This window comes from Microcaecilia unicolor, chromosome 4, assembly GCF_901765095.1.
Source record: "Microcaecilia unicolor chromosome 4, aMicUni1.1, whole genome shotgun sequence".
In the NCBI taxonomy this organism is placed as follows: Eukaryota; Metazoa; Chordata; class Amphibia; order Gymnophiona; family Siphonopidae; genus Microcaecilia; species Microcaecilia unicolor.
In genome coordinates, this window is record NC_044034.1 from 50,812,345 (window position 1) to 50,831,288 (window position 18,944).

General features: G+C 41.3%; 1 protein-coding gene across 1 annotated transcript in view; it reads left to right on the plus strand.

The window, feature by feature from the left end:
* ARHGAP42 (Rho GTPase activating protein 42) overlaps positions 1-18,944 on the plus strand; it is a 425,019-nt gene that overhangs the window by 181,179 nt on the left and 224,896 nt on the right. Inside the window, exon 3 of the mRNA XM_030200225.1 lies at positions 9,261-9,322. Within this exon, the coding sequence (XP_030056085.1) occupies positions 9,261-9,322 (62 nt within the window). The remainder of the gene's footprint in view (positions 1-9,260; positions 9,323-18,944) is intronic.

Here is an 18,944-nt window from a genome sequence, read left to right on the forward strand (position 1 = left end):
GCAGAGAGAGAGAGAGAGAGCAGAAACAGGTGCATGGAAGCAAAGCAATCAAGGAGCCTGCAGCCAGAGAAGAACTACACACACATGGCTCAGGGCTGTGCCAGTCGTGTGTGTGTGTCGATGGGACCCTGCGCAGCCCGAGGACGCCGCCGCTTGCGTTGCGGTAGGGGACATGACATAAACAGGGCCCAAACATTACTATTGGGCATCATTAACATTGGGTACTAGGATGTATGATAATCAAAATAAGTGTCTCTTTTACTCAGTAGAGTGTTTAGAATGATGGATAAACATTTTTAGTAATTCTAAAATCTGCGTAATATGTAGTTGTAATAGTATAGATGTTAAACTAGGTAGCAAAGCTAATACTTTGCAACAACACTAAGGGGCCCTTTTACAAACTAACTAACTACTAACTACTAACATTTCTAAAGCGCTACTAGGGTTACGCAGCGCTGTACAATTTAAACATAGAAGGACGGTCCCTGCTCAAAGAGCTTACAATCTGAAAGACAAGAGAACAATCTAAAGACAAGTGTACAATCTAGAGGATGAGTGAACAGTTAATCTGATAGGGTGGATAGATTGGGGCATTCTATATTTCTCAAGCGGTTAGGCGCCGAAGGCAGCATTGAAGAGGTGAGTTTTAAGCAGAGATTTGAAGATGGGTAGGGAGGGGGCATGGCGTATGGGTAAAGGAAGATTGTTCCAGGCATAGGGTGAGGCAAGGCAGAATGAGCGGAGCCTGGAGTTGGCAGTGGTGGAGAAGGGTACTGAGAGAAGGGCTTTGTCCTGTGAGCGGAGGTTACGGGCGGGAACATAGGGGGAGATGAGGGTGGAAAGGTAGCGAGGAGCCGCAGACTGAGTGCATTTGTAGGTAAGGAGGAGGAGCTTGAATTGTATGCGATATCTGATCGGAAGCCAATGAAGTGATTTGAGGAGAGGGGTGATATGAGTATATCGGTTGTGGCGGAATATAAGACATGCGGCAGCGTTCTGAAAGGATTGAAGGGGGGATAGATGGCTGAGTGGGAGGCCGGTGAAGAGTAAGTTGCAGTAATCAAGGCGAGAGGTAATAAGAGCGTGGACGAGAGTTCTGGTGGTGTGCTCAGAGAGGAAAGGGCGAATTTTGCTGATGTTGAAGAGGAAGAAGTGACAGGTCTTGGCAGTCTGTTGGATATGCGCAGAGAAGGAGAGGGAGGAGTCGAAGATGACTCAGAGGTTGCGGGTAGATGGGACGGGGAGGATGAGGGTGTTATCAACTGAGATAGAGAGTGGAGGAAGAGGAGAAGTGGGTTTAGGAGGAAAGACGAGGAGCTCGGTCTTGGACATGTTCAGTTTAAGGTGACGGTTGGACATCCATGCTGCAATGTCGGATAAACAGGCCGATACCTTGGCCTGGGTCTCCGCGGTGATGTCAGGTGTGGAGAGGTATAGCTGAGTGTCATCAGCATAAAGATGATACTGAAAACCATGAGACGAGATCAGCAAAGTGGCGGTAAGCTTACCGCTCGCAAAAAAGGAAGTACCGCTGGGCTACCGCAGCAGCCTGGCAATAATTCCCACTCCCAGAGTGCTGTCCTATCTGGTGCTAGAAAAATATTGTTATTTTTGTAGCGCTGGTATGTTCAGGCAGTGCCATGCGGAGGTCCCCTTTTGCCGCAGCTTGGTAAAAGATTTCCTAAGGCACGCTGTAGGTGTGCTAACTTTTTAGCGCTCGCTATGGGTGTCTCTAGCGTTAGTATGTGCTAATTTGTAGCGTGTGCTGAAAAGTTACTGTGCCTACAGTGAGGCTTAGTAAATAGGGCCCTTAACATTTAATTGAAAAGAACAGTGACGGTGTAGGATGCATGTAGTTTGACAAAGTGTGGTTTGAGAAAAAATGTGAGAGCTGCAAACCAAGAGGTAAAAAAAAAATTAAAATGAGAGAAAACGTTTGTATCATGGAGGTTCGTGAGTCATGAAGAGTGCCTCTTGTAAAGAATATTGAATTTCCAAATAGTATCTTACTGTAACAATTTGATGACATGGAAATAGTTCTTAACACATTATCTGGTGCAGAAGAATGATTTTCCAGAGCACTTTGGGTTCTTAAGTATGCCTCAGATATCCTGCAGAAAACTTGGAAGCCAGTAATATGCACCGATATTTCATAAAAATCTAAAACACATTTTACAGAACATCAGTCATATAAACTCAGTCATTATGGTACTCAGAATTGTGATGGATTTTTAGCTATGAGCCATAACTGCTGTGCATTACATGTGGAGAGGTGTTTTCGTAGTCCGACTTTGGACATTTTGCTCAAAACATCTAGAATCTGAATAGCAAATATAACCATTTTTGAAACAGCAAAACGTCTATTTTTTTATTCGAAAATGGCCACATGCTAGATGCTTTAGTGCTCTGTGCGTTCATCTTTTTGGTTCATTTTGGAAAAAAAAGTTCAAGTGCAATATGCACAAAATCAAGCCACTGCGATGTAGGAGGAGTCAGCATTCTTAGCAGACTGGCCATACAGACACCCAGGAGAGCAATGGGGCACCCTAGGAGGCACTGCTATGAACTTCATATAAAAGTTCCCAGGTACATATCTCACCATTGCTCCCTTCTTGTTTGCTGAGCCCTCCAAAAAGCACCCAAAGCTCGCCACCCCCAACTGTACACCATTACAATAGCACCTACGGGTGAAGGAGTCACCTATATGTGGCTACAGTAAGATTTTGGTGAGTTGTAGAGGGCTGACATGTTCCACCACAAGTGTAACAGAGTGGGATATGGGCCTAGGTCAGGCTACTTCAGAGACCTGCTTGCTGATCTAATAGGATTGGCTATAACATCTGAGGCTGTCATAGAGGCTGGTATGTACTGTTTCATTTACACCTTTGGGAGGTGGGAGGGGGTCAGTAACCACTGGGGAAGTAAAGGGTCATCTGGTCATTTAAGGCACTTTTTGTGACTTAGTTATTAAAACAGGTCTAGCTCAAAATATCTTAGTTTTATTCCTGGACGTTTTTGTTTTGTTCCATTGTGTCCGAAAAATGTCCAGTCTTAGAAATGCCTAAATCCTGCCCTTAACACACCTCCTTGAGATTTGGATGCACTGCAGATGAACAGCATAGAACAAGTCTGGAAAATGGGGTTTTGAAAATACTGATTTGAACGTTTTAGAGAGAAAAATGCCCAAATACAGCTTTATGCCACTTTTTATACATTTTTCTCTTTCGAAAATGAGCCCCAAGGTATTGCAGTTGAAACAAGAAGTCCTTAAGAGGACAACTTCAAAGGAATTTATCTGAATACTATACATAGACATTTAGAGTCAGTGTTTCTAGAGGTCTGATTGTCAGGGGAGGAAAATAACACGAGGGGGTTGTAAGTTTTTCTTTGAAAATGGATACAAAGAGAATGAGTACCTGCACTTTCTAGCAAACCATGAGTTTAAAAATTGCCTGTTAAATGTTGCCCATTCTTTCAGGATCCCTTCTATGGTGTGTGTGTATGTGTGTGTTTGGGGGGTGGGGGGAGAGTTAGTAATGTCAAAATGTCCAACATCAAAACAAAAACGAGTCCTCCATATACAGTATTACTAATATTACTAATGCCTGTTCCATTTCATGGACATTTTTTTCTTTGCTTCAAAGGCATGACAGCATAGCTTCATTCATAATACTAATAATAAATGTCATTTTTAAGCTTATCCTCTAGATTTTCCTATGTATTTGATTCAAAATATAACTGGTGAGTACATTCAGTTTTAATGTTAAAAAAATTAAAGGTAGATAAATATAAAATTTCAAACCTCCATTGCAGAAGTGTAGCCAGGTTGTCATGTCAGGGGGGAGCAGACCTTTTGTAAGGTTGAAGGGCCAATCTGCATTGGCACCATTTCATTCAAAATCTGTTTTGGGGAACAGCTGTTCCCCTTGCACCCCACTTAGCTACACCTCTGCTCCATTACCCAAGGTACAAAGATTTAGGTGCCCTTTTACAAAGTGGCAGTAGGGCTACTGTGTATTTAGCGCATGCCAAATCGACACTACAGCCCGGTTAGTATGTCCACCTGGCAGTAATTTCGAAGTTGGCATACGCCGTTTCCTGTGGGAGCGTTCCTGTTGGTAATCAGCAGCACGGCCACATTGGCGTGTGCTGCATGAGTACCGTGCGCATAGGAGCCAACTTTTCAAAATTATTGGGGGTGCTAAGCCCAATGGAAATTACCCCTCCCTGGACACATACAATGAATTTTCTCAAAATTGGGGGTGCTGAAGCACCCACAGCACCCATAGAGTCGGTTCCAATGCTGTGCGTATAGCACGTAAGCCTTTACCACTAAAAGAGAACACCACCTCCCAGTCAGAATCATCTTGGATATTTGAGAGAAACACTTCTGAGATCAACTCCCCACCCAGCAGTTTTGACTTCTAGGACACGGTAGTGGTGTACATCAGTAGGCATGGTGGGACCCGGAGTCAGATGGTGGTCCTGGAGGTGGTGAGCCTCTTCCACTGGTTGGAAGTGCATCTGCAAGATCTTTCAGTGGTCCACATTGCGGGCATGGACATTGTGCAAGCGGACTTTCTCAGACAATCCTTTCAGGATCAGGGACAGTGGGAACTGGGGCAGCAAGCCTTTCAGCTCATAGTGGACCACTGGCGGCCTCTTCAGTTCAACTTGATGGCTTCATGAGCCAATGTGAAGGCAGACATTTCTTCAGTCGATGGAGGGACAAGGCTTCTTAGGGGATAGATGCCCTGGTTCCATGTAATTTTTTTAAGTGTCTCCTGGTCTTTGTATTTTTCTGAAAGAGTGAAAAATCGTTTCACTGGTACCCATTCTACACTCCTCAGGATTTTATAGACCTCAATCATATCCCCCCTCAGCTGTCTGTTTTCCAAGTTGAAGATCCCTAACCTATTTAGCCTTTCCTCATATGAGAGGAGTTCCATCCCCTTTATTGTTTTGGTTGCTCTTCTTTGAAACTTTTCTAATTTTGCTACATCTTTTTTGAGATATGGTGACCAGAACTGAACACAATACTCAAGGTGAGGTTGTAGCATGGAGCGATAAAGAGGCATTAAAATATTCTTGGTCTTATTTTATATCCCTTTGCTAATAATTCCTAGCATCCTATTTGCTTTTTTTGCTGCTGCCGCACACTGGGCAGAAGATTTCAACTTATTGTCTACAATGACACCTAGATCTTTTTCTGTAACTTGTTATGTCTGGTACAGCTGATAAGGAGAATACTCAGAGGCTCAGCATGTGTTACTTCCTGGGAAACTAAATTAGGGAGATTTCTCCCTGTAACAAAACATGCAGCAGCTAGAGTGGAAAAAATATCTCTTTATAAATTACATAGCTAGAGGAGCAAAAATATGGAGTTTTTATATGTGGTTTAAAGAAACAATGCCTCAGCAATTAAATATACCTCAGAAGCATGATTCTTACCCCAAAAATTGCTTTCCAGCCTACATCATGTGTCCATTGAACTGCATATGGCAAAATACCTTCCGTGAGTACTGCCATGCATCTCTGTTCAGAGAACTGAAAATCACTCTGCCTGTCAATATATATCATGACTATGATAGAAATGGTAGCCGGATGGAAGACAGAGCTCTTTCATTATGACTAGGGATCCAAAGTACATGATACTATGATGGAACCCTTATGTGAAGCATGTGAGGCTTCATAGTTCATTATCCCTTGCCTTAGCATACACAGAAGATGTTAAAGAGATTGAGAGACTATGTCAGCAATTCAGGGTTTGGTTGAGGATGTGTGACTATCATCCTCTGAATGCTGTCCCTTCAGGCAGAAGGACATGTATAAAAAAAAGAGGGAGCATAAAATTTGTGTAGATGAGTGAAAGGATATTTTGAAAAATTGCCCTGTAGTTTGCTAATGACAAGTATTTAAGAAGAAATAAACATTTTTTGGTGAGAGAGTAAATACTGTTGATATGTAACCATTTTGTACCACTGTGGAAAGAAATCTCTTTGATTTCTAATTTTAATCAACGGACACCACTGAATAAGTACTTTCCCATAGCAGAGTATCAAAACCATATTTTACTGTTTGCTCTTTAGAATCTGTTTAGTGTGTTAGCCAATAGCATATGCATTTCTCAATGTGGCAAACTGTTTCTTGTTAGCCACAGTGGTTGCCCCCTATGGGATTTGACGCTTCATGTGTCTTTTGCAAGATTCTAATCGTGTGCAAAATTTTTGATGTTGGACCTCATTTACTTTTTGCTTCTGCTTTGACTGGAGGGTGGGGGAAGAGGTCTTTATTTATTTAGTTGGATTTATTATCCACTTTTATGAACAGGCTCACCCAAGGCGGTGTACAGTAGGTCCAGTTTAACATAAAACTTACAATTTTGTTAACATCTTAGCAATAGTAAAGTGACCAAATATAAGCATAAATGCAATAAATGAGGTAAACTTGGAAATAAGATGTCAGTACAATACAATCAATACTATAATATATATCCTGGAAGAATATTCAAATAACTTAGATATATTTAAATCTATTTTATTGATGACAAATAATACAACCATCGTCAGACAACAAATTACACAAATACAGAATACTAGCCAGGAAGCCATAGAGGGGCATAATTGAAAGGGGCACCCAATTTTTCCTGAGGGCGTCCTCGCAGGACATCCCCGTGAAGGGGCGGGAAAACCCGTATTATCGAAACAAGATGGGCGTCCATCTTTCGTTTTGATAATACGGTCAGGGATGCCCAAATCTCAACATTTAGTTCGACCTTAGAGATGGTCGACCTAAATGTTGAGATGGTCGACCTTAGAGATGGTCGTCCCCGGTTTTCGGTGATAATGGAAACTGAGGACGCCCATCTCAAAAATGATCAAATCCAACTTGGTCATGGAAGGAGCCAGCATTCGTAGTGCACTGATCCCCCTGACATGCCAGGACACCAACCAGGCACCCTAGGGGGGGATTGACCACTGTTAGGAACAGGATTCTGGACTTGATGGACCTTCAGTCTGTTCCAGTGTGGCAATGCTTATATTCTTATGTTCTTATCCTGGAAAAAAAAACAGCTCTTCCTAGGCTTTGGGGCCAGATGGATCCCAGCTTCACATTGAAGCTGAGCTGTTTTTATCTGTTCCAGCTATTTTGAGATCATTATGCTGTAAGACAGACGTTTCAAAATTTAGTTTGAGATCCACTTAAAAACATAGACTATCTAAGACAAATGTAACAGTATTAAAATCATATCTTCTATAAATAGTGGAAACAAATGTTTCAGATTTTAGGCAACTGCCACAAGAAGAGATGTTCGTTCTCTACATGTTATAAAGTTTTGGCCAACACTAGAACTTAAACAAGCAGAAAGATGGTTCAATTTGCAACTTTTGTTGCAGTTATATTACTTAGGCTGGGTAAGTACTATTTAAATCTTACTCACAAAGGCTAGCTCTTTCACTACGCTATGAGGAAGAGTGTTTAATGCTTCCTTTTATCTATGGTAAAATAATATATCAGTAGGGTTCTATTCCACTGTGTGAAGGAACAAGGGAGGGGAGTATTTATTTCTTCTACCCCTCCCCCCACCTCACCTGGGGGCCCTTTTACAAAGGCGCACCAAAATGTGGCCTGTGGTAGTGTGGGTTTGTGTATTGGACGCTCACTGGACCATTTCTCCACCGCATCTGATAAAAAGGGGGGTTGGGCTGGGAAATGGACGTACGACAAAATGAAAACCAGCACACGTCTATGGCCTGAGCCCATAAGGCCACACATTGACTTAGCGATTAAGGGCTCATGCGTTATCCACACGGTAACTGTCCAACGTGCGCCAACTGGCAATTACCACCAGGAATGCCCCTGTGGTAGAAAATAGAAAATTATTTTCGACCGCGTGTTTTTGGCACACGACAAATTTAGAATTACCGCTCAGGGCACGCTGTAGGCAGGCGGTAATGCCAATTTGGCCTTTATGCGCCTTGGTAAAAGGGCCCCCTGGATTCTGAAATCAGATTTTCTGCCTGGAAGTTCTACTACCAGATAAAGAACAACACAGGTAGTGTCACTGAACGGGAAGCCACGTTAGACTGATCCTTGTTTTAATCCATGCTTCTCCTCTGTTACCAAATGTGTATTGTCAATCTTCTGACGTTTTCTTGATTCCTTTCTATTCTCTGTATTGAATTTAATAGGGCTTTTGATTAACATTCTCTTAGTCTCCATCTTTCCTGATATTATACACAGTACTTCTTGTTTAGTTTTCAGGTCACTTAAATTGGTTCCCCTAGCTCTCCCAGCCCTTCCCTTTAGCTTGCTTTGTACCTGAGCTACCAATTTAAACTGTTTTCCTTTGCATTATCCATTTTTCAGTTCATCTCTCTCATGAATTGATATTCTCATTACAGCTCATACCCCATTCTTTTGTTCTGTCTTCACTCTGAACTTGTTCCTATCAGTTTCTTTTCACTGCTTGATGCCTATTTTCTGCTTTGCATTGTTTGTGTTTCAGCTAAACCTGCCCTTTATGTCCGTCTTCCCTCTCTAACTTTGTTCTTGCTCATTTTAATTTTTTTTCCTTGCTCTTTTGGTCTCTAGTCTTAGTGTCTCTTGCTTTTCCTGGCCATGCACGCTCTCTAATCATTTGACTTCTGACACTTCTTCCATTCTGATTGAATTTTATCGTTCTTCGTTTGTAGTCTTTGGTATTTTAGACAGGTATATTATTTAAGACATTAAGGGGGTCTTTTACTAAGCCACTAGTGTTTTTAGCTCATGGTAGAAACGCTGACATTAAACGCTGAGATGCCTGTAGGAATATAATGGGCATTTACTGCCAGCTGATTTCTACCGCAAGCTAAAAACTCAACTGCAGCTTGGTAAAAGCCCCCTAAGAGAAAAGACAGATGCTGTTTCTTGTATAACCCTGTCCAAAAATGTAGCAATGCCTTCTGCAATTCAGGAAAAGCTAAAATAAACATTTTTTTTCTAGGAACAGTATTTTGTGGTTTACTTAAGGCAATGATGTGCAACTTATTCCCAGAGAAAAGTATAAACATGAGCTTAAAGATCTTTTTCATATGCATTATTTTTCTTTATTCCTCCATGTGATGGTGATTTTTTTTTCTTCCTGTTTATGATGTACAGTGGTTATAAAATGGCATGCTAACACTGGTCCCCTAAATATCTAATATGCAAATATCTAATATGCTGGATAAAATTAAGGTTAAAAAAATCCTGAACCCAATTTTATTTTCTTTTAGCTCAGTCTCTAAAAGAGTTTGCTCGGCTCCTGATTGCTGTAGAGGAGGAAAGAAGACGGATGGTAAGTTATCTGTATGATGCTTCTTGGGTTTTTGGACCCTGAAAATATTTATTATTATTTGACTGTAATAATTGTTTTTTGAATATGCAGTCTGCTAAAACTTGGTTCATCAGATATGAGAAATGTTAACAGTTATTGGGGACAAAAGGACATCAGATAATTTCCATCAGTCACTGCAGGAAACCAGATTAGCAGGTAATATGCATGTGCAAGAATAGACCCTATTGGATAGAATAAGGTACACTTTAAATAACTCACAATAAGTTTACTGTACCTGTATGAACAAGCTTTTCTTTTGTTCTCTAAGGGGCCCAGCCGCGTAGGTGCCTGGGTGCACAGAACACGTGTCAATCTGGAACTACTGCCCAGCTACCACATGGCCCAGGCGATAATTCCAATTTTAACATGCATCCGCTGCGTGCAGCAGAAAATATTTTTTATTTTCAAATGTGTGGCACTAACAGGGCGGTAATCAGCAGTGTACGTGCATTGACAATTACTGCCTGGTTAATGCATGAGACCTTACCACTAAGTGAATGGGTAGCAGTAAGGTCTCAAGACACAAAATGGACGCGCACCAATTTTTATTTTGCCACGTGTCCATTTTCGGCTCCCCCCCCCCCCCCCCCAAAAAAAAGGCCTTTTTTATAGGTGTGCTGAAAAATGGATGTGCACGTGTCCAAAACACGCCATTTTTCAGTGCCCTAAGGCAGTGGTCCATGTGGGCCATCTGACTAGTCTCTTCCAGAATATTCACCATGAATATGCAGGTGAACAATTTTCATACAGTGGGGAGAGATCCATTATGAATATTTCAAAACTTAGACTGACCAGGGTGGTCCCAGAGGACTGGGGTAAGGAACACTGCCTTAAGATCTCTGAGCACTGAAAAGCCAAGCTTAAGTTGAAGTGAATGAATTCACTTTAAAAGGAAATATATATCAAACACTGAGCCTGAAGTCATGGTTTAGACGATTTTTCTGTACCAAAGAGGGTTTATACAAAGTGGAGGACGAGTTTATTCCCTCCAGGAGGATGAGTTCATTCCCTCCTTTTTTGAGTTCATGCCCTTGTTAAGGGGCCATCGTTCGCTGTGAGGAAAGTTCATGTTATTCCCACTGCGGTTTGCCATACTGCTTTGGAAGCTTCAAATACTGAAGAGGCAGTGGAACTAGCTGGCCATGAGGCACTGTGAAAAGTTGAGTGCTCTCTATCGCCCCCTGCTGGTTGATGGACATAACCCATACGTAATGGCTTCATCTGCTATGACTAAAGGAAAGAAAATTACCAAGGTAAGAACCTAATTTTCCCATAAACTGTTTATAACAATTTTATAAACTTTTATGTCTTTATAAAATGGGCAAGAAACATGTGCCTTCTTGCCCTATTAACCCAGACATCATGAAATAAAATGTCCCTCTAAATGTGAAATTGATTGTATTTTTGGTTCCAGTGTTGTATGAACTAACTACAGATGTTTCTTGGGAATATTTTTGATAAGCGATTTTAAGGCAACTCCTTGCCAGCAAATATCTTTCAAATACATTTGCAAAATATATTTGGCCATTTTTCATGGTTAGTAGATTGTCCTGCTTCACACGTAAAGGATGTGCACTTGGTTGCCAACATTTCCTTTGAGCTGCTTATCTGCAGCCCTAATTCAGCAAGGGATCTCAGCAAATGAATCTCAGACGAATTGAGCTGGAAAAAATGTTCCAGATCATATGTGATGTGCTGCTTTTAGCAAATATAAGGCCTCTTTTACTAAACTGCGCTAGTGATTCCCGTGCAGCAAATGCGACGCAGCCCATTCATGAATGGGCTGTGGTGCATTTGCCACAGCGGGAATCACTAGCATGGTTTAGTACAAGAGGCCCATAATACAGAGTTATTTGTTACTTTGGGGTCCTTTTACTAAGCTGCAGGGGAAAAGGGCCCTGCAGTAGTGGTGGGGACAGTTTTTCCTTACCGCAGTGGGTAAAAAAAAAAAACCTTTAAAAAGGGCCCTGCAGTAGTAGTGGGGACAGTTTTTCCTACTTATCAGGGCCCTTTTTACCGCAGTGGGTAAAAAAAAAAAAAACTTTTAAAAATGGCCATGCGGTAAGATAACTCTTACCTTGTGGCCGTGATGCAAGGAACACTTACAGCCACCCATTGAGGTGGTAGTAAGGGTTCCCATGGTAACCTGGCGGTAACCAGGCAGCGCACGGCGATGCCCGATTACCACCAGGCTAGCGCCATGCTACAAAAATGTTTTTTACAGCGTGCCAGAAATGGAGCGTGCTCAATCTAGAAACGTGTTAGGCCAGTTGTAGTTCCGGGATAGCATGCGGTAAGCCCTTCGTGGTCTTACTGACACTTTGTAAACGGGCCCCTATTTTTCTTGCAAGATATATGACATACAGCATTCTGTTTGTGTGAGCAATTGTTTGCTGGTTTAATTTGTGGAAGATGTGTTGCAGATGTAGGAAACGAGAGCTTTTGCAAACCATGCACATGGTTGCATAGATTCTCAAAGATTTTGCAAATTCCTTGGCAGTGCACGGTCTGGAACCTAATGAATTACAGATGCATGAAATTAGGCTGAAATTCAAAAACTGTCTTGACACTGAAGCTGTTTTATAAATATTAAACAATTTGATTTTTTAAAGAGAAAAATCTATATATAGGATGCATGGTATAACATGCAAAGGGATTGAACTTGCACACATTTGAAATATTTGATCAGCAGGGCCTAATCAAGGCTAGGGCTTAAATCTTGATGAACAGTAACTGCTGTTTAATAGATTTCAGACTTGCACAAATTGAGGGGCCCTTTTACTAAGGCGTGCCGAAAAATGGCCTGTGCTGGTGTAGGCGTGCCCTCCTGGCAGTAATTTCAGATTTGGCGTGCACTCATAATGCGTGGATGAATTATTTATTTTCTCCTATGTGATCCAGTTCCAGCGGTAATCATGCATGTGAGTATTTACCGCTAGATCAGTGGGTGGTGTTAAGGGCTCAGGCTGGTTTTGGGCACGCGCTGGTTTCATTTTTACCACTGGCCCTTTTCCCGTCCCATTAAAAAAAGCCCTTTTTTGTAGGTGCGCTAAAAAGTGGCCTTGCGAACGCTCAGCACACGTGCCTATACTACCACAGGGTACTTTTTTACCACTGCTTAGTAAAAGGGCCCCCAAAATATGGCAATAATTTGTATGGGGAAAGAGTAGCCACAGTTTTATTGAACAGAGGAAACAGAAAAGGGAGGGTGGATATGTATCAACCTACCATCTAAGCTAGTCTTGATTTTTCTGTGTATGCTGTGCCAACTACCATACCCATACAAGCTAAGTCAAAATTCTCAGAGACAGTCTGCCACACTATGCTAAGCTAGGCTCCTCAGTGTTCATCCTGTCATGCTGTTCATTCCTGTGGGTCAGCTTATGCTGTTTTTTTGGCCAAGTAAGCTGCTGCCTTTTGGGGAAAGAGTGCTGTACCGCAAGGTTCGGTTCTTGGGTTGGTTCTTTTTGTTGGATTATTTGTAGTAAATAATTAGCAGATTTTAGTACACACAGCTTCAGCTTTAGAAATGTTAATTTCTTTCTTCATCTCTCTCTCATTCACCCCTGAATAATTCACTGCTGAGTCACTTTAAAGTTGAAGTAACAAAACATCTGTTTACTCACAGTTTGTAGTTAGATTATAATCAGACAGGCTTATATATACATATTACTATACATTTGTATTATCAGCTCCTTCCATGTGCTTAGATGGTAATGGATGCTCACACCACCATAGATCCTCTCAGGTTAGGAGAGATCATGAGCTCCATGTGCTCCATGTGCTGCATCTGCTGCATCTAACCCCCACAGGAAGTTGCATAGCTATGTGACCTCTCTAAGTAATTCACATCAGAGGTCACAGAGTAATCACAGAGAAATAATAGGTGACAGGCAATGCATGTAAAATACAATACATTCCAACAAACCCCTTCTCATGCATAACTGTCATGCAATTATTTATTCATACAAAGTCCAAGCTTTATACGCAGATTCACAAAATGTTCTCTGGGTAACGGTTTGGTCATGATGTCAGCTGTCATCTCACTGGTGTGACAATAGTGTAGACTGATGACCCCTTCTTTCGCCAACTCTCGCACGTTGTGGTATTTCGTTGCGATGTGCTTGGTGCGTGACTGAACCTTGTCATTCTGTGACAGTCGGATGCAGCTCTGATTATCTTCCATTATCTGGATTGGTCTCTTTTCAGCTATTCCAAAATCCAGCAAAAGTTTTTCAATCCACATCAGTTCTCTGCACGCTTCCGATACGGCCACATATTCAGCTTCTGTAGAAGACAAACTCACAATACTTTGTTTATGACTGGCCCATGAAATTTGTACATTTCCATACATAAACACATATCCACTTGTGGACTTATAATCAGAATGATCCCCTGCCCAATCTGAATCACAGTAACATATTAGTTTTGGATTACTATTGGCTGAAATCTTTAATTTACAATCAATGGTACCCTTTAAATACCTTACCATCCTTTTAACTGCAGTCCAATCTGATTTGGTAGGTGAGCTGACCCTTCTGCTCAAAATTCCTACTGCATTTGCTATATCAGCCCTGTATGTGGTAGCTAGATATAAAAGCTTACCTATGGCTGATCTATATTGGATGTTATCTGGTAAAGGTTCTCTTACTGTTTCATCCTTCAGAAAATCAGTGATCATGGGAGTGCTTACAACTTGGGCATCTTGCATACCTAAACTTTCAATAAGCTCATTTATTTTCTGCTTCTGGCTTAGAAGATAAGAACCATCATTTTGTTTCTCAATTTCTATACCAAGATAGTATGACACATTTCCAAGTTCTTTTATCTCAACATTGAGGTTTAAATATTTTACAATGTCCTTGTACTCTTGCTCACTTTCGCTTGCAATGAGCAGATCATCAACAAAAGCTAAAATGTATGCATATTGTCCATTTGTGCACCTAGTGTACAAACATTTATCTGCTTCACCTTGCTTAAATCCTAAATTTGTCAATATTTCATGCAATTTTTCATTCCAACATTTTGCACTTTGCTTTAATCCATAAAGACCTTTGTTTAATTTACACACTAGCTGTCTTTGTTTTGTATTTATGAAACCTGTTGGTTGTTCCATGTACAAGTCTTCAGTTATATCTCCGTGAAGAAATGCTGTTTTCACATCAATGTGGTTGACTTGCATGCCTTTTGAGACTGCAATGCTCAGAAGTGTTCTGATTGTCGTGTGTTTCACTACAGGTGCAAACACTTCATCAAAATCTTCTCCATATTTTGAAGATATCCCTTTGCCACTAATCTGGCTTTATACCTTTCCACTTTTCCTTGTGCATTCCTTTTTAACTTGAATACCCATTTGCATCCTATAGCTTTCTTGCCAGGAGGTAATTTTGTAAGAATCCAAGTATTATTTTTATCCAATGCATCAATTTCTTCTTGTGCAGCTTTATGCCATTCAGCAGCTTCTTCTGCTGGCATTTTCTCAATCTCATCCCATGTTAAGGGCTCTTGAGCTTCTGCTGACTTTGTTAGGTAAGACAGTCTTGGGGGTGGAACACCTTTGTTTTCCCTGGATGAGCGTCTGACAACAGGTTGGTCTGACCTTTCCGCATCCTCTAAATCTGAGAGTTCTTCTCCAATTGATTCCCCTTCTCCAACTGTACTGTCTTCTTCAATGATCCTTTCTGTGTCTGCTTCCTCTGCCTGTTCCTCGTTAGATACAGGTGAGTTGCTTTCAGACATCTGCCTTGGTATGGCATTTATATACACTGGCATGTCTATTATGGTTCTAGTTTCATATTCTGGATGATCAGGCTCATCTGGGATAATCCAGCCTTTATCAACCCTTTTGTTTTCATCAAAATATGTAACATGTCTTATGCCAACAATGCCAGTTTTCAGATTCAAAATTCTATATCCTTTGTGTCCTGGAGCATAGCCAACTAAAATGCCCCTTTCTGTTGTGGAATCCAGCTTATGCCTTCTTTGCTTTGGTATATGAGCATATGCTGTACTTCCAAATGTTCTTATATGTGACAGGTTTGGCTTCCTACCATGCCATGTCTCATGTGGTGTGCGCTCAGCGCCTTTAGTTGGCATTCTGTTTTGTAGGTACACTGCTGTGAGAATGGCTTCCCCCCATAGTCTTTTAGGGAGATTGCTATCTGACAGCATACACCTGGTCATTTCCACAAGTGACCTAAATTTTCTCTCTGCAACAGAATTTTGCTCTGGTGTATAAGCTACTGTTGTGATATGCTGAATGCCTTCTTGTTCTAGAAATGTGCGCATGCTTTGTGAAGTGAACTCACCACCATTGTCGGTCTGAAGAACCTTTGGTTTTCTTTCAAATTTATTGCTCACCATGGCTACGTATTTCTTCAGCATGTCTGTGACTTGACTTTTTTCTTTCAGCAAATAGGCCGCACAATATCTAGAGAAATCATCCAAGAATATTAGCACAAATCTGTTATTTCCCAATGATGGGATATTAAACGGTCCACATAAGTCACTGTGTATTAAGTCCAGCACTTTATTACTCCTATTTCCTGTGTATGCAGGAAATGAGGGTCTCACACCTTTTTGAGTAACACAGTCTATGCATTTCTCCATATTACCAGCATCTGCACTTATCTGAATGCCGGTGGCCAGTTGCTTACTGTAAAGATCCTGGATCACCTTAGAATCACGATGTCCCAGGCGGCGGTGCCAGATTTCCAGACTACATTTACCATCATTCTTCCTTACTTGCGCCATATGTGAGGCTTCACCTGAAATGTTCAGCTTATAAACATCATTATGCATAAAAGCTTCAGCATACACTTCATCATTTTTAGAGATTGTGCACTTACTGTTTTCAAAATGAATCACAAATCCCTTCTTATCTAATGTAGATACACTAAGCATATTGCAAACTGCTTGGGGAATATACAAGACATCACTTACAGGAATTTCTTTAACTTCATTAGACACTTTGCATTTTAAGAATCCAATTCCTTTTGCTTGGATCTTAGCAGTCCCTGCGTTTGCAGTTTTAAGAATACCTTCCTCTGGACACATTTCCTGAAAGAAATTCTTACAATTGGTTAAATGGCATGTGCTCCCTGAATCCAAAATCCAAGTACTTTCATTTGAATTATTATTTACCATAGTCAAAGATTTTTCTGCCATTAGAAAGCCCTTGTGTTTATCTTTGTCCTTCATACATTTCCTGGTTTGAAAATTCTTTAGTTCCATTGGCTTAGGTGAGCTAGGGGGAGTGTTTTGTGTTTCCTTACACCATTTAGATACATGTCCCTCCTTTCCACATGAGTAGCAAATCAGCTTGCCCTTGGGTGGAGTTTTCCCATAGCTCCGCCTTCCTCTATTCTTTGCCAAGAAATTTGTTTCATTTCTCTCTGACTTGCTTTGAGAACACATCTCCTCAGAATCATTTATTATGCATTCCTGCCTTAGTTTTGATGTTGTCTGTTCAAAAGATTGCCCTTCAATGGCCTCATTTACAGACCTAAAAACATCAAACTTCTTTGATAGTGAGGTAAAAAGAAATGCTCTTTTCAATGCATCACACATGGGAATTCCTGAAAGTTCTAACTTTTGAAATGAAGACATAAGATACATAATGTGATCATTACATTTACTTTTATCCCTTAATTTGGTTTCATTCAACTCTGCCAACCAAATTGGTTGCTGCTTTGCATATGTAGTTGCATACATAGTTCTCAGTTTATATAAAATGTCCTTTGGTGTATCTTTTCCCTCCACTAATATGGCTTGTTTCTCTGAGAGAGCTTCCAAAAGCATGCACTTCACATAATAGTTTGCATTGTCCCATTCAGCCATATTTTCAGCTGTTCTGTCTTGGTCTAAGCATATATATAATCCTTTTGCTCGAAGGAGACATATGAATCTTAATTCCCATTGCTGATAATTAAACTCAGTTAATTTAGGCACCTTGAGAGAATAGAACAATGGTGAATTTCTTCCCTCAGCCATTTTCTTAGCCTTCTGTCTGCTGTGTGGGGGGAGAGAGAGACAGACTGAATCTTTCCTTTAAAACTTAAGAGAAAAATGTGGCCTTTTTTTTTTTTCTGCCTGGTAATATTTCTCTTCTTTTTCAATTCCTGGACCCTGGGCCCATAACCCTTTTGTTGGATTATTTGTAGTAAATAATTAGCAGATTTTAGTACACACAGCTTCAGCTTTAGAAATGTTAATTTCTTTCTTCATCTCTCTCTCATTCACCCCTGAATAATTCACTGCTGAGTCACTTTAAAGTTGAAGTAACAAAACATCTGTTTACTCACAGTTTGTAGTTAGATTATAATCAGACAGGCTTATATTTACATATTACTATACATTTGTATTATCAGCTCCTTCCATGTGCTTAGATGGTAATGGATGCTCACACCACCATAGATCCTCTCAGGTTAGGAGAGATCATGAGCTCCATGTGCTCCATGTGCTGCATGTGCTGCATCTAACCCCCACAGGAAGTTGCATAGCTGTGTGACCTCTCTAAGTAATTCACATCAGAGGTCACAGAGTAATCACAGAGAAATAATAGGTGACAGGCAATGCATGTAAAATACAATTACATTCCAACACTTTTAACAGTTTTGTAAGTGATATTGCTGAAGAGCTGTACTGTTCTAGGCAAGTATAGTGTAGCCTAAACCAGGGGCGTAGCCAGACACCCAATTTTGGGTGGGCCTGGGCCCAAGGGTGGGCAGAAGAACCCCACCCAGTCCTTCAGGTGATTTGGTCTCTCCTTCTCTTGCCTGCATGCCATATGATCTCAAACATCCCCCCTCTCCTGCATACCTTTTAAATAGCAGATTTTCACTGGCAGTAAGAAGCAACTAATACACACTGGTCATGTTGGCCCTAAAGCCTTCCCACTGCTGCAACTTCCTGTTTCCACATAGGTGGGAATACATCAGAGGGAAGGCTATGGGGCCGGTATGAGCAGTATGTATCAGTCGCTGCTGCTGCAGGTGAAGATCTGTTGTTTACAAGGTATGCAGGAGGGACAGTAGTTGGGAGCTTTCAGCTAGTGGGGCTTCAGAATCCCTGCCCACCACATCATAGATGTGCTACTACTGGGTGGGCCTGAGTCCAAAGTGGGTGGGCCTAGGCCCACCCAGGCCCACCCTTGGCTACGCCACTGGCCTAAACAGACACCATAAAGCATCCCCAAGTAGAAGCTTTACCAATAGGCTCTCAATTCTTAAGCAAATCTTCTTTATTGTAGTACTCAGAATAAACAAAGAAAATCCAATTTACTGTTTAGTTGCTTGTAAAAAAATGTCGGCCTTCTGCAATAGAGTCTGTATCTAGCCACCCCAGAGTCAGGGAGATGGCCAGAACCTCAGCCCTGCTGGGAGGTAAAGCTGTAACACTCAAAAGAAATAAGGGGGGGGGGGGGGGGAGTAACTCAGGGAACATGAAAGGGTAATGACTTGGGAGATGGTGAAAAATCTTGATAGAATTACAGTGAATTAAGGAGGGATCAGCCCCTAGAACAGCTGCTAATCACCAAAGCATGCAAGGAAGACTGGGTCACTCACACAGCCCACAGGGGCAG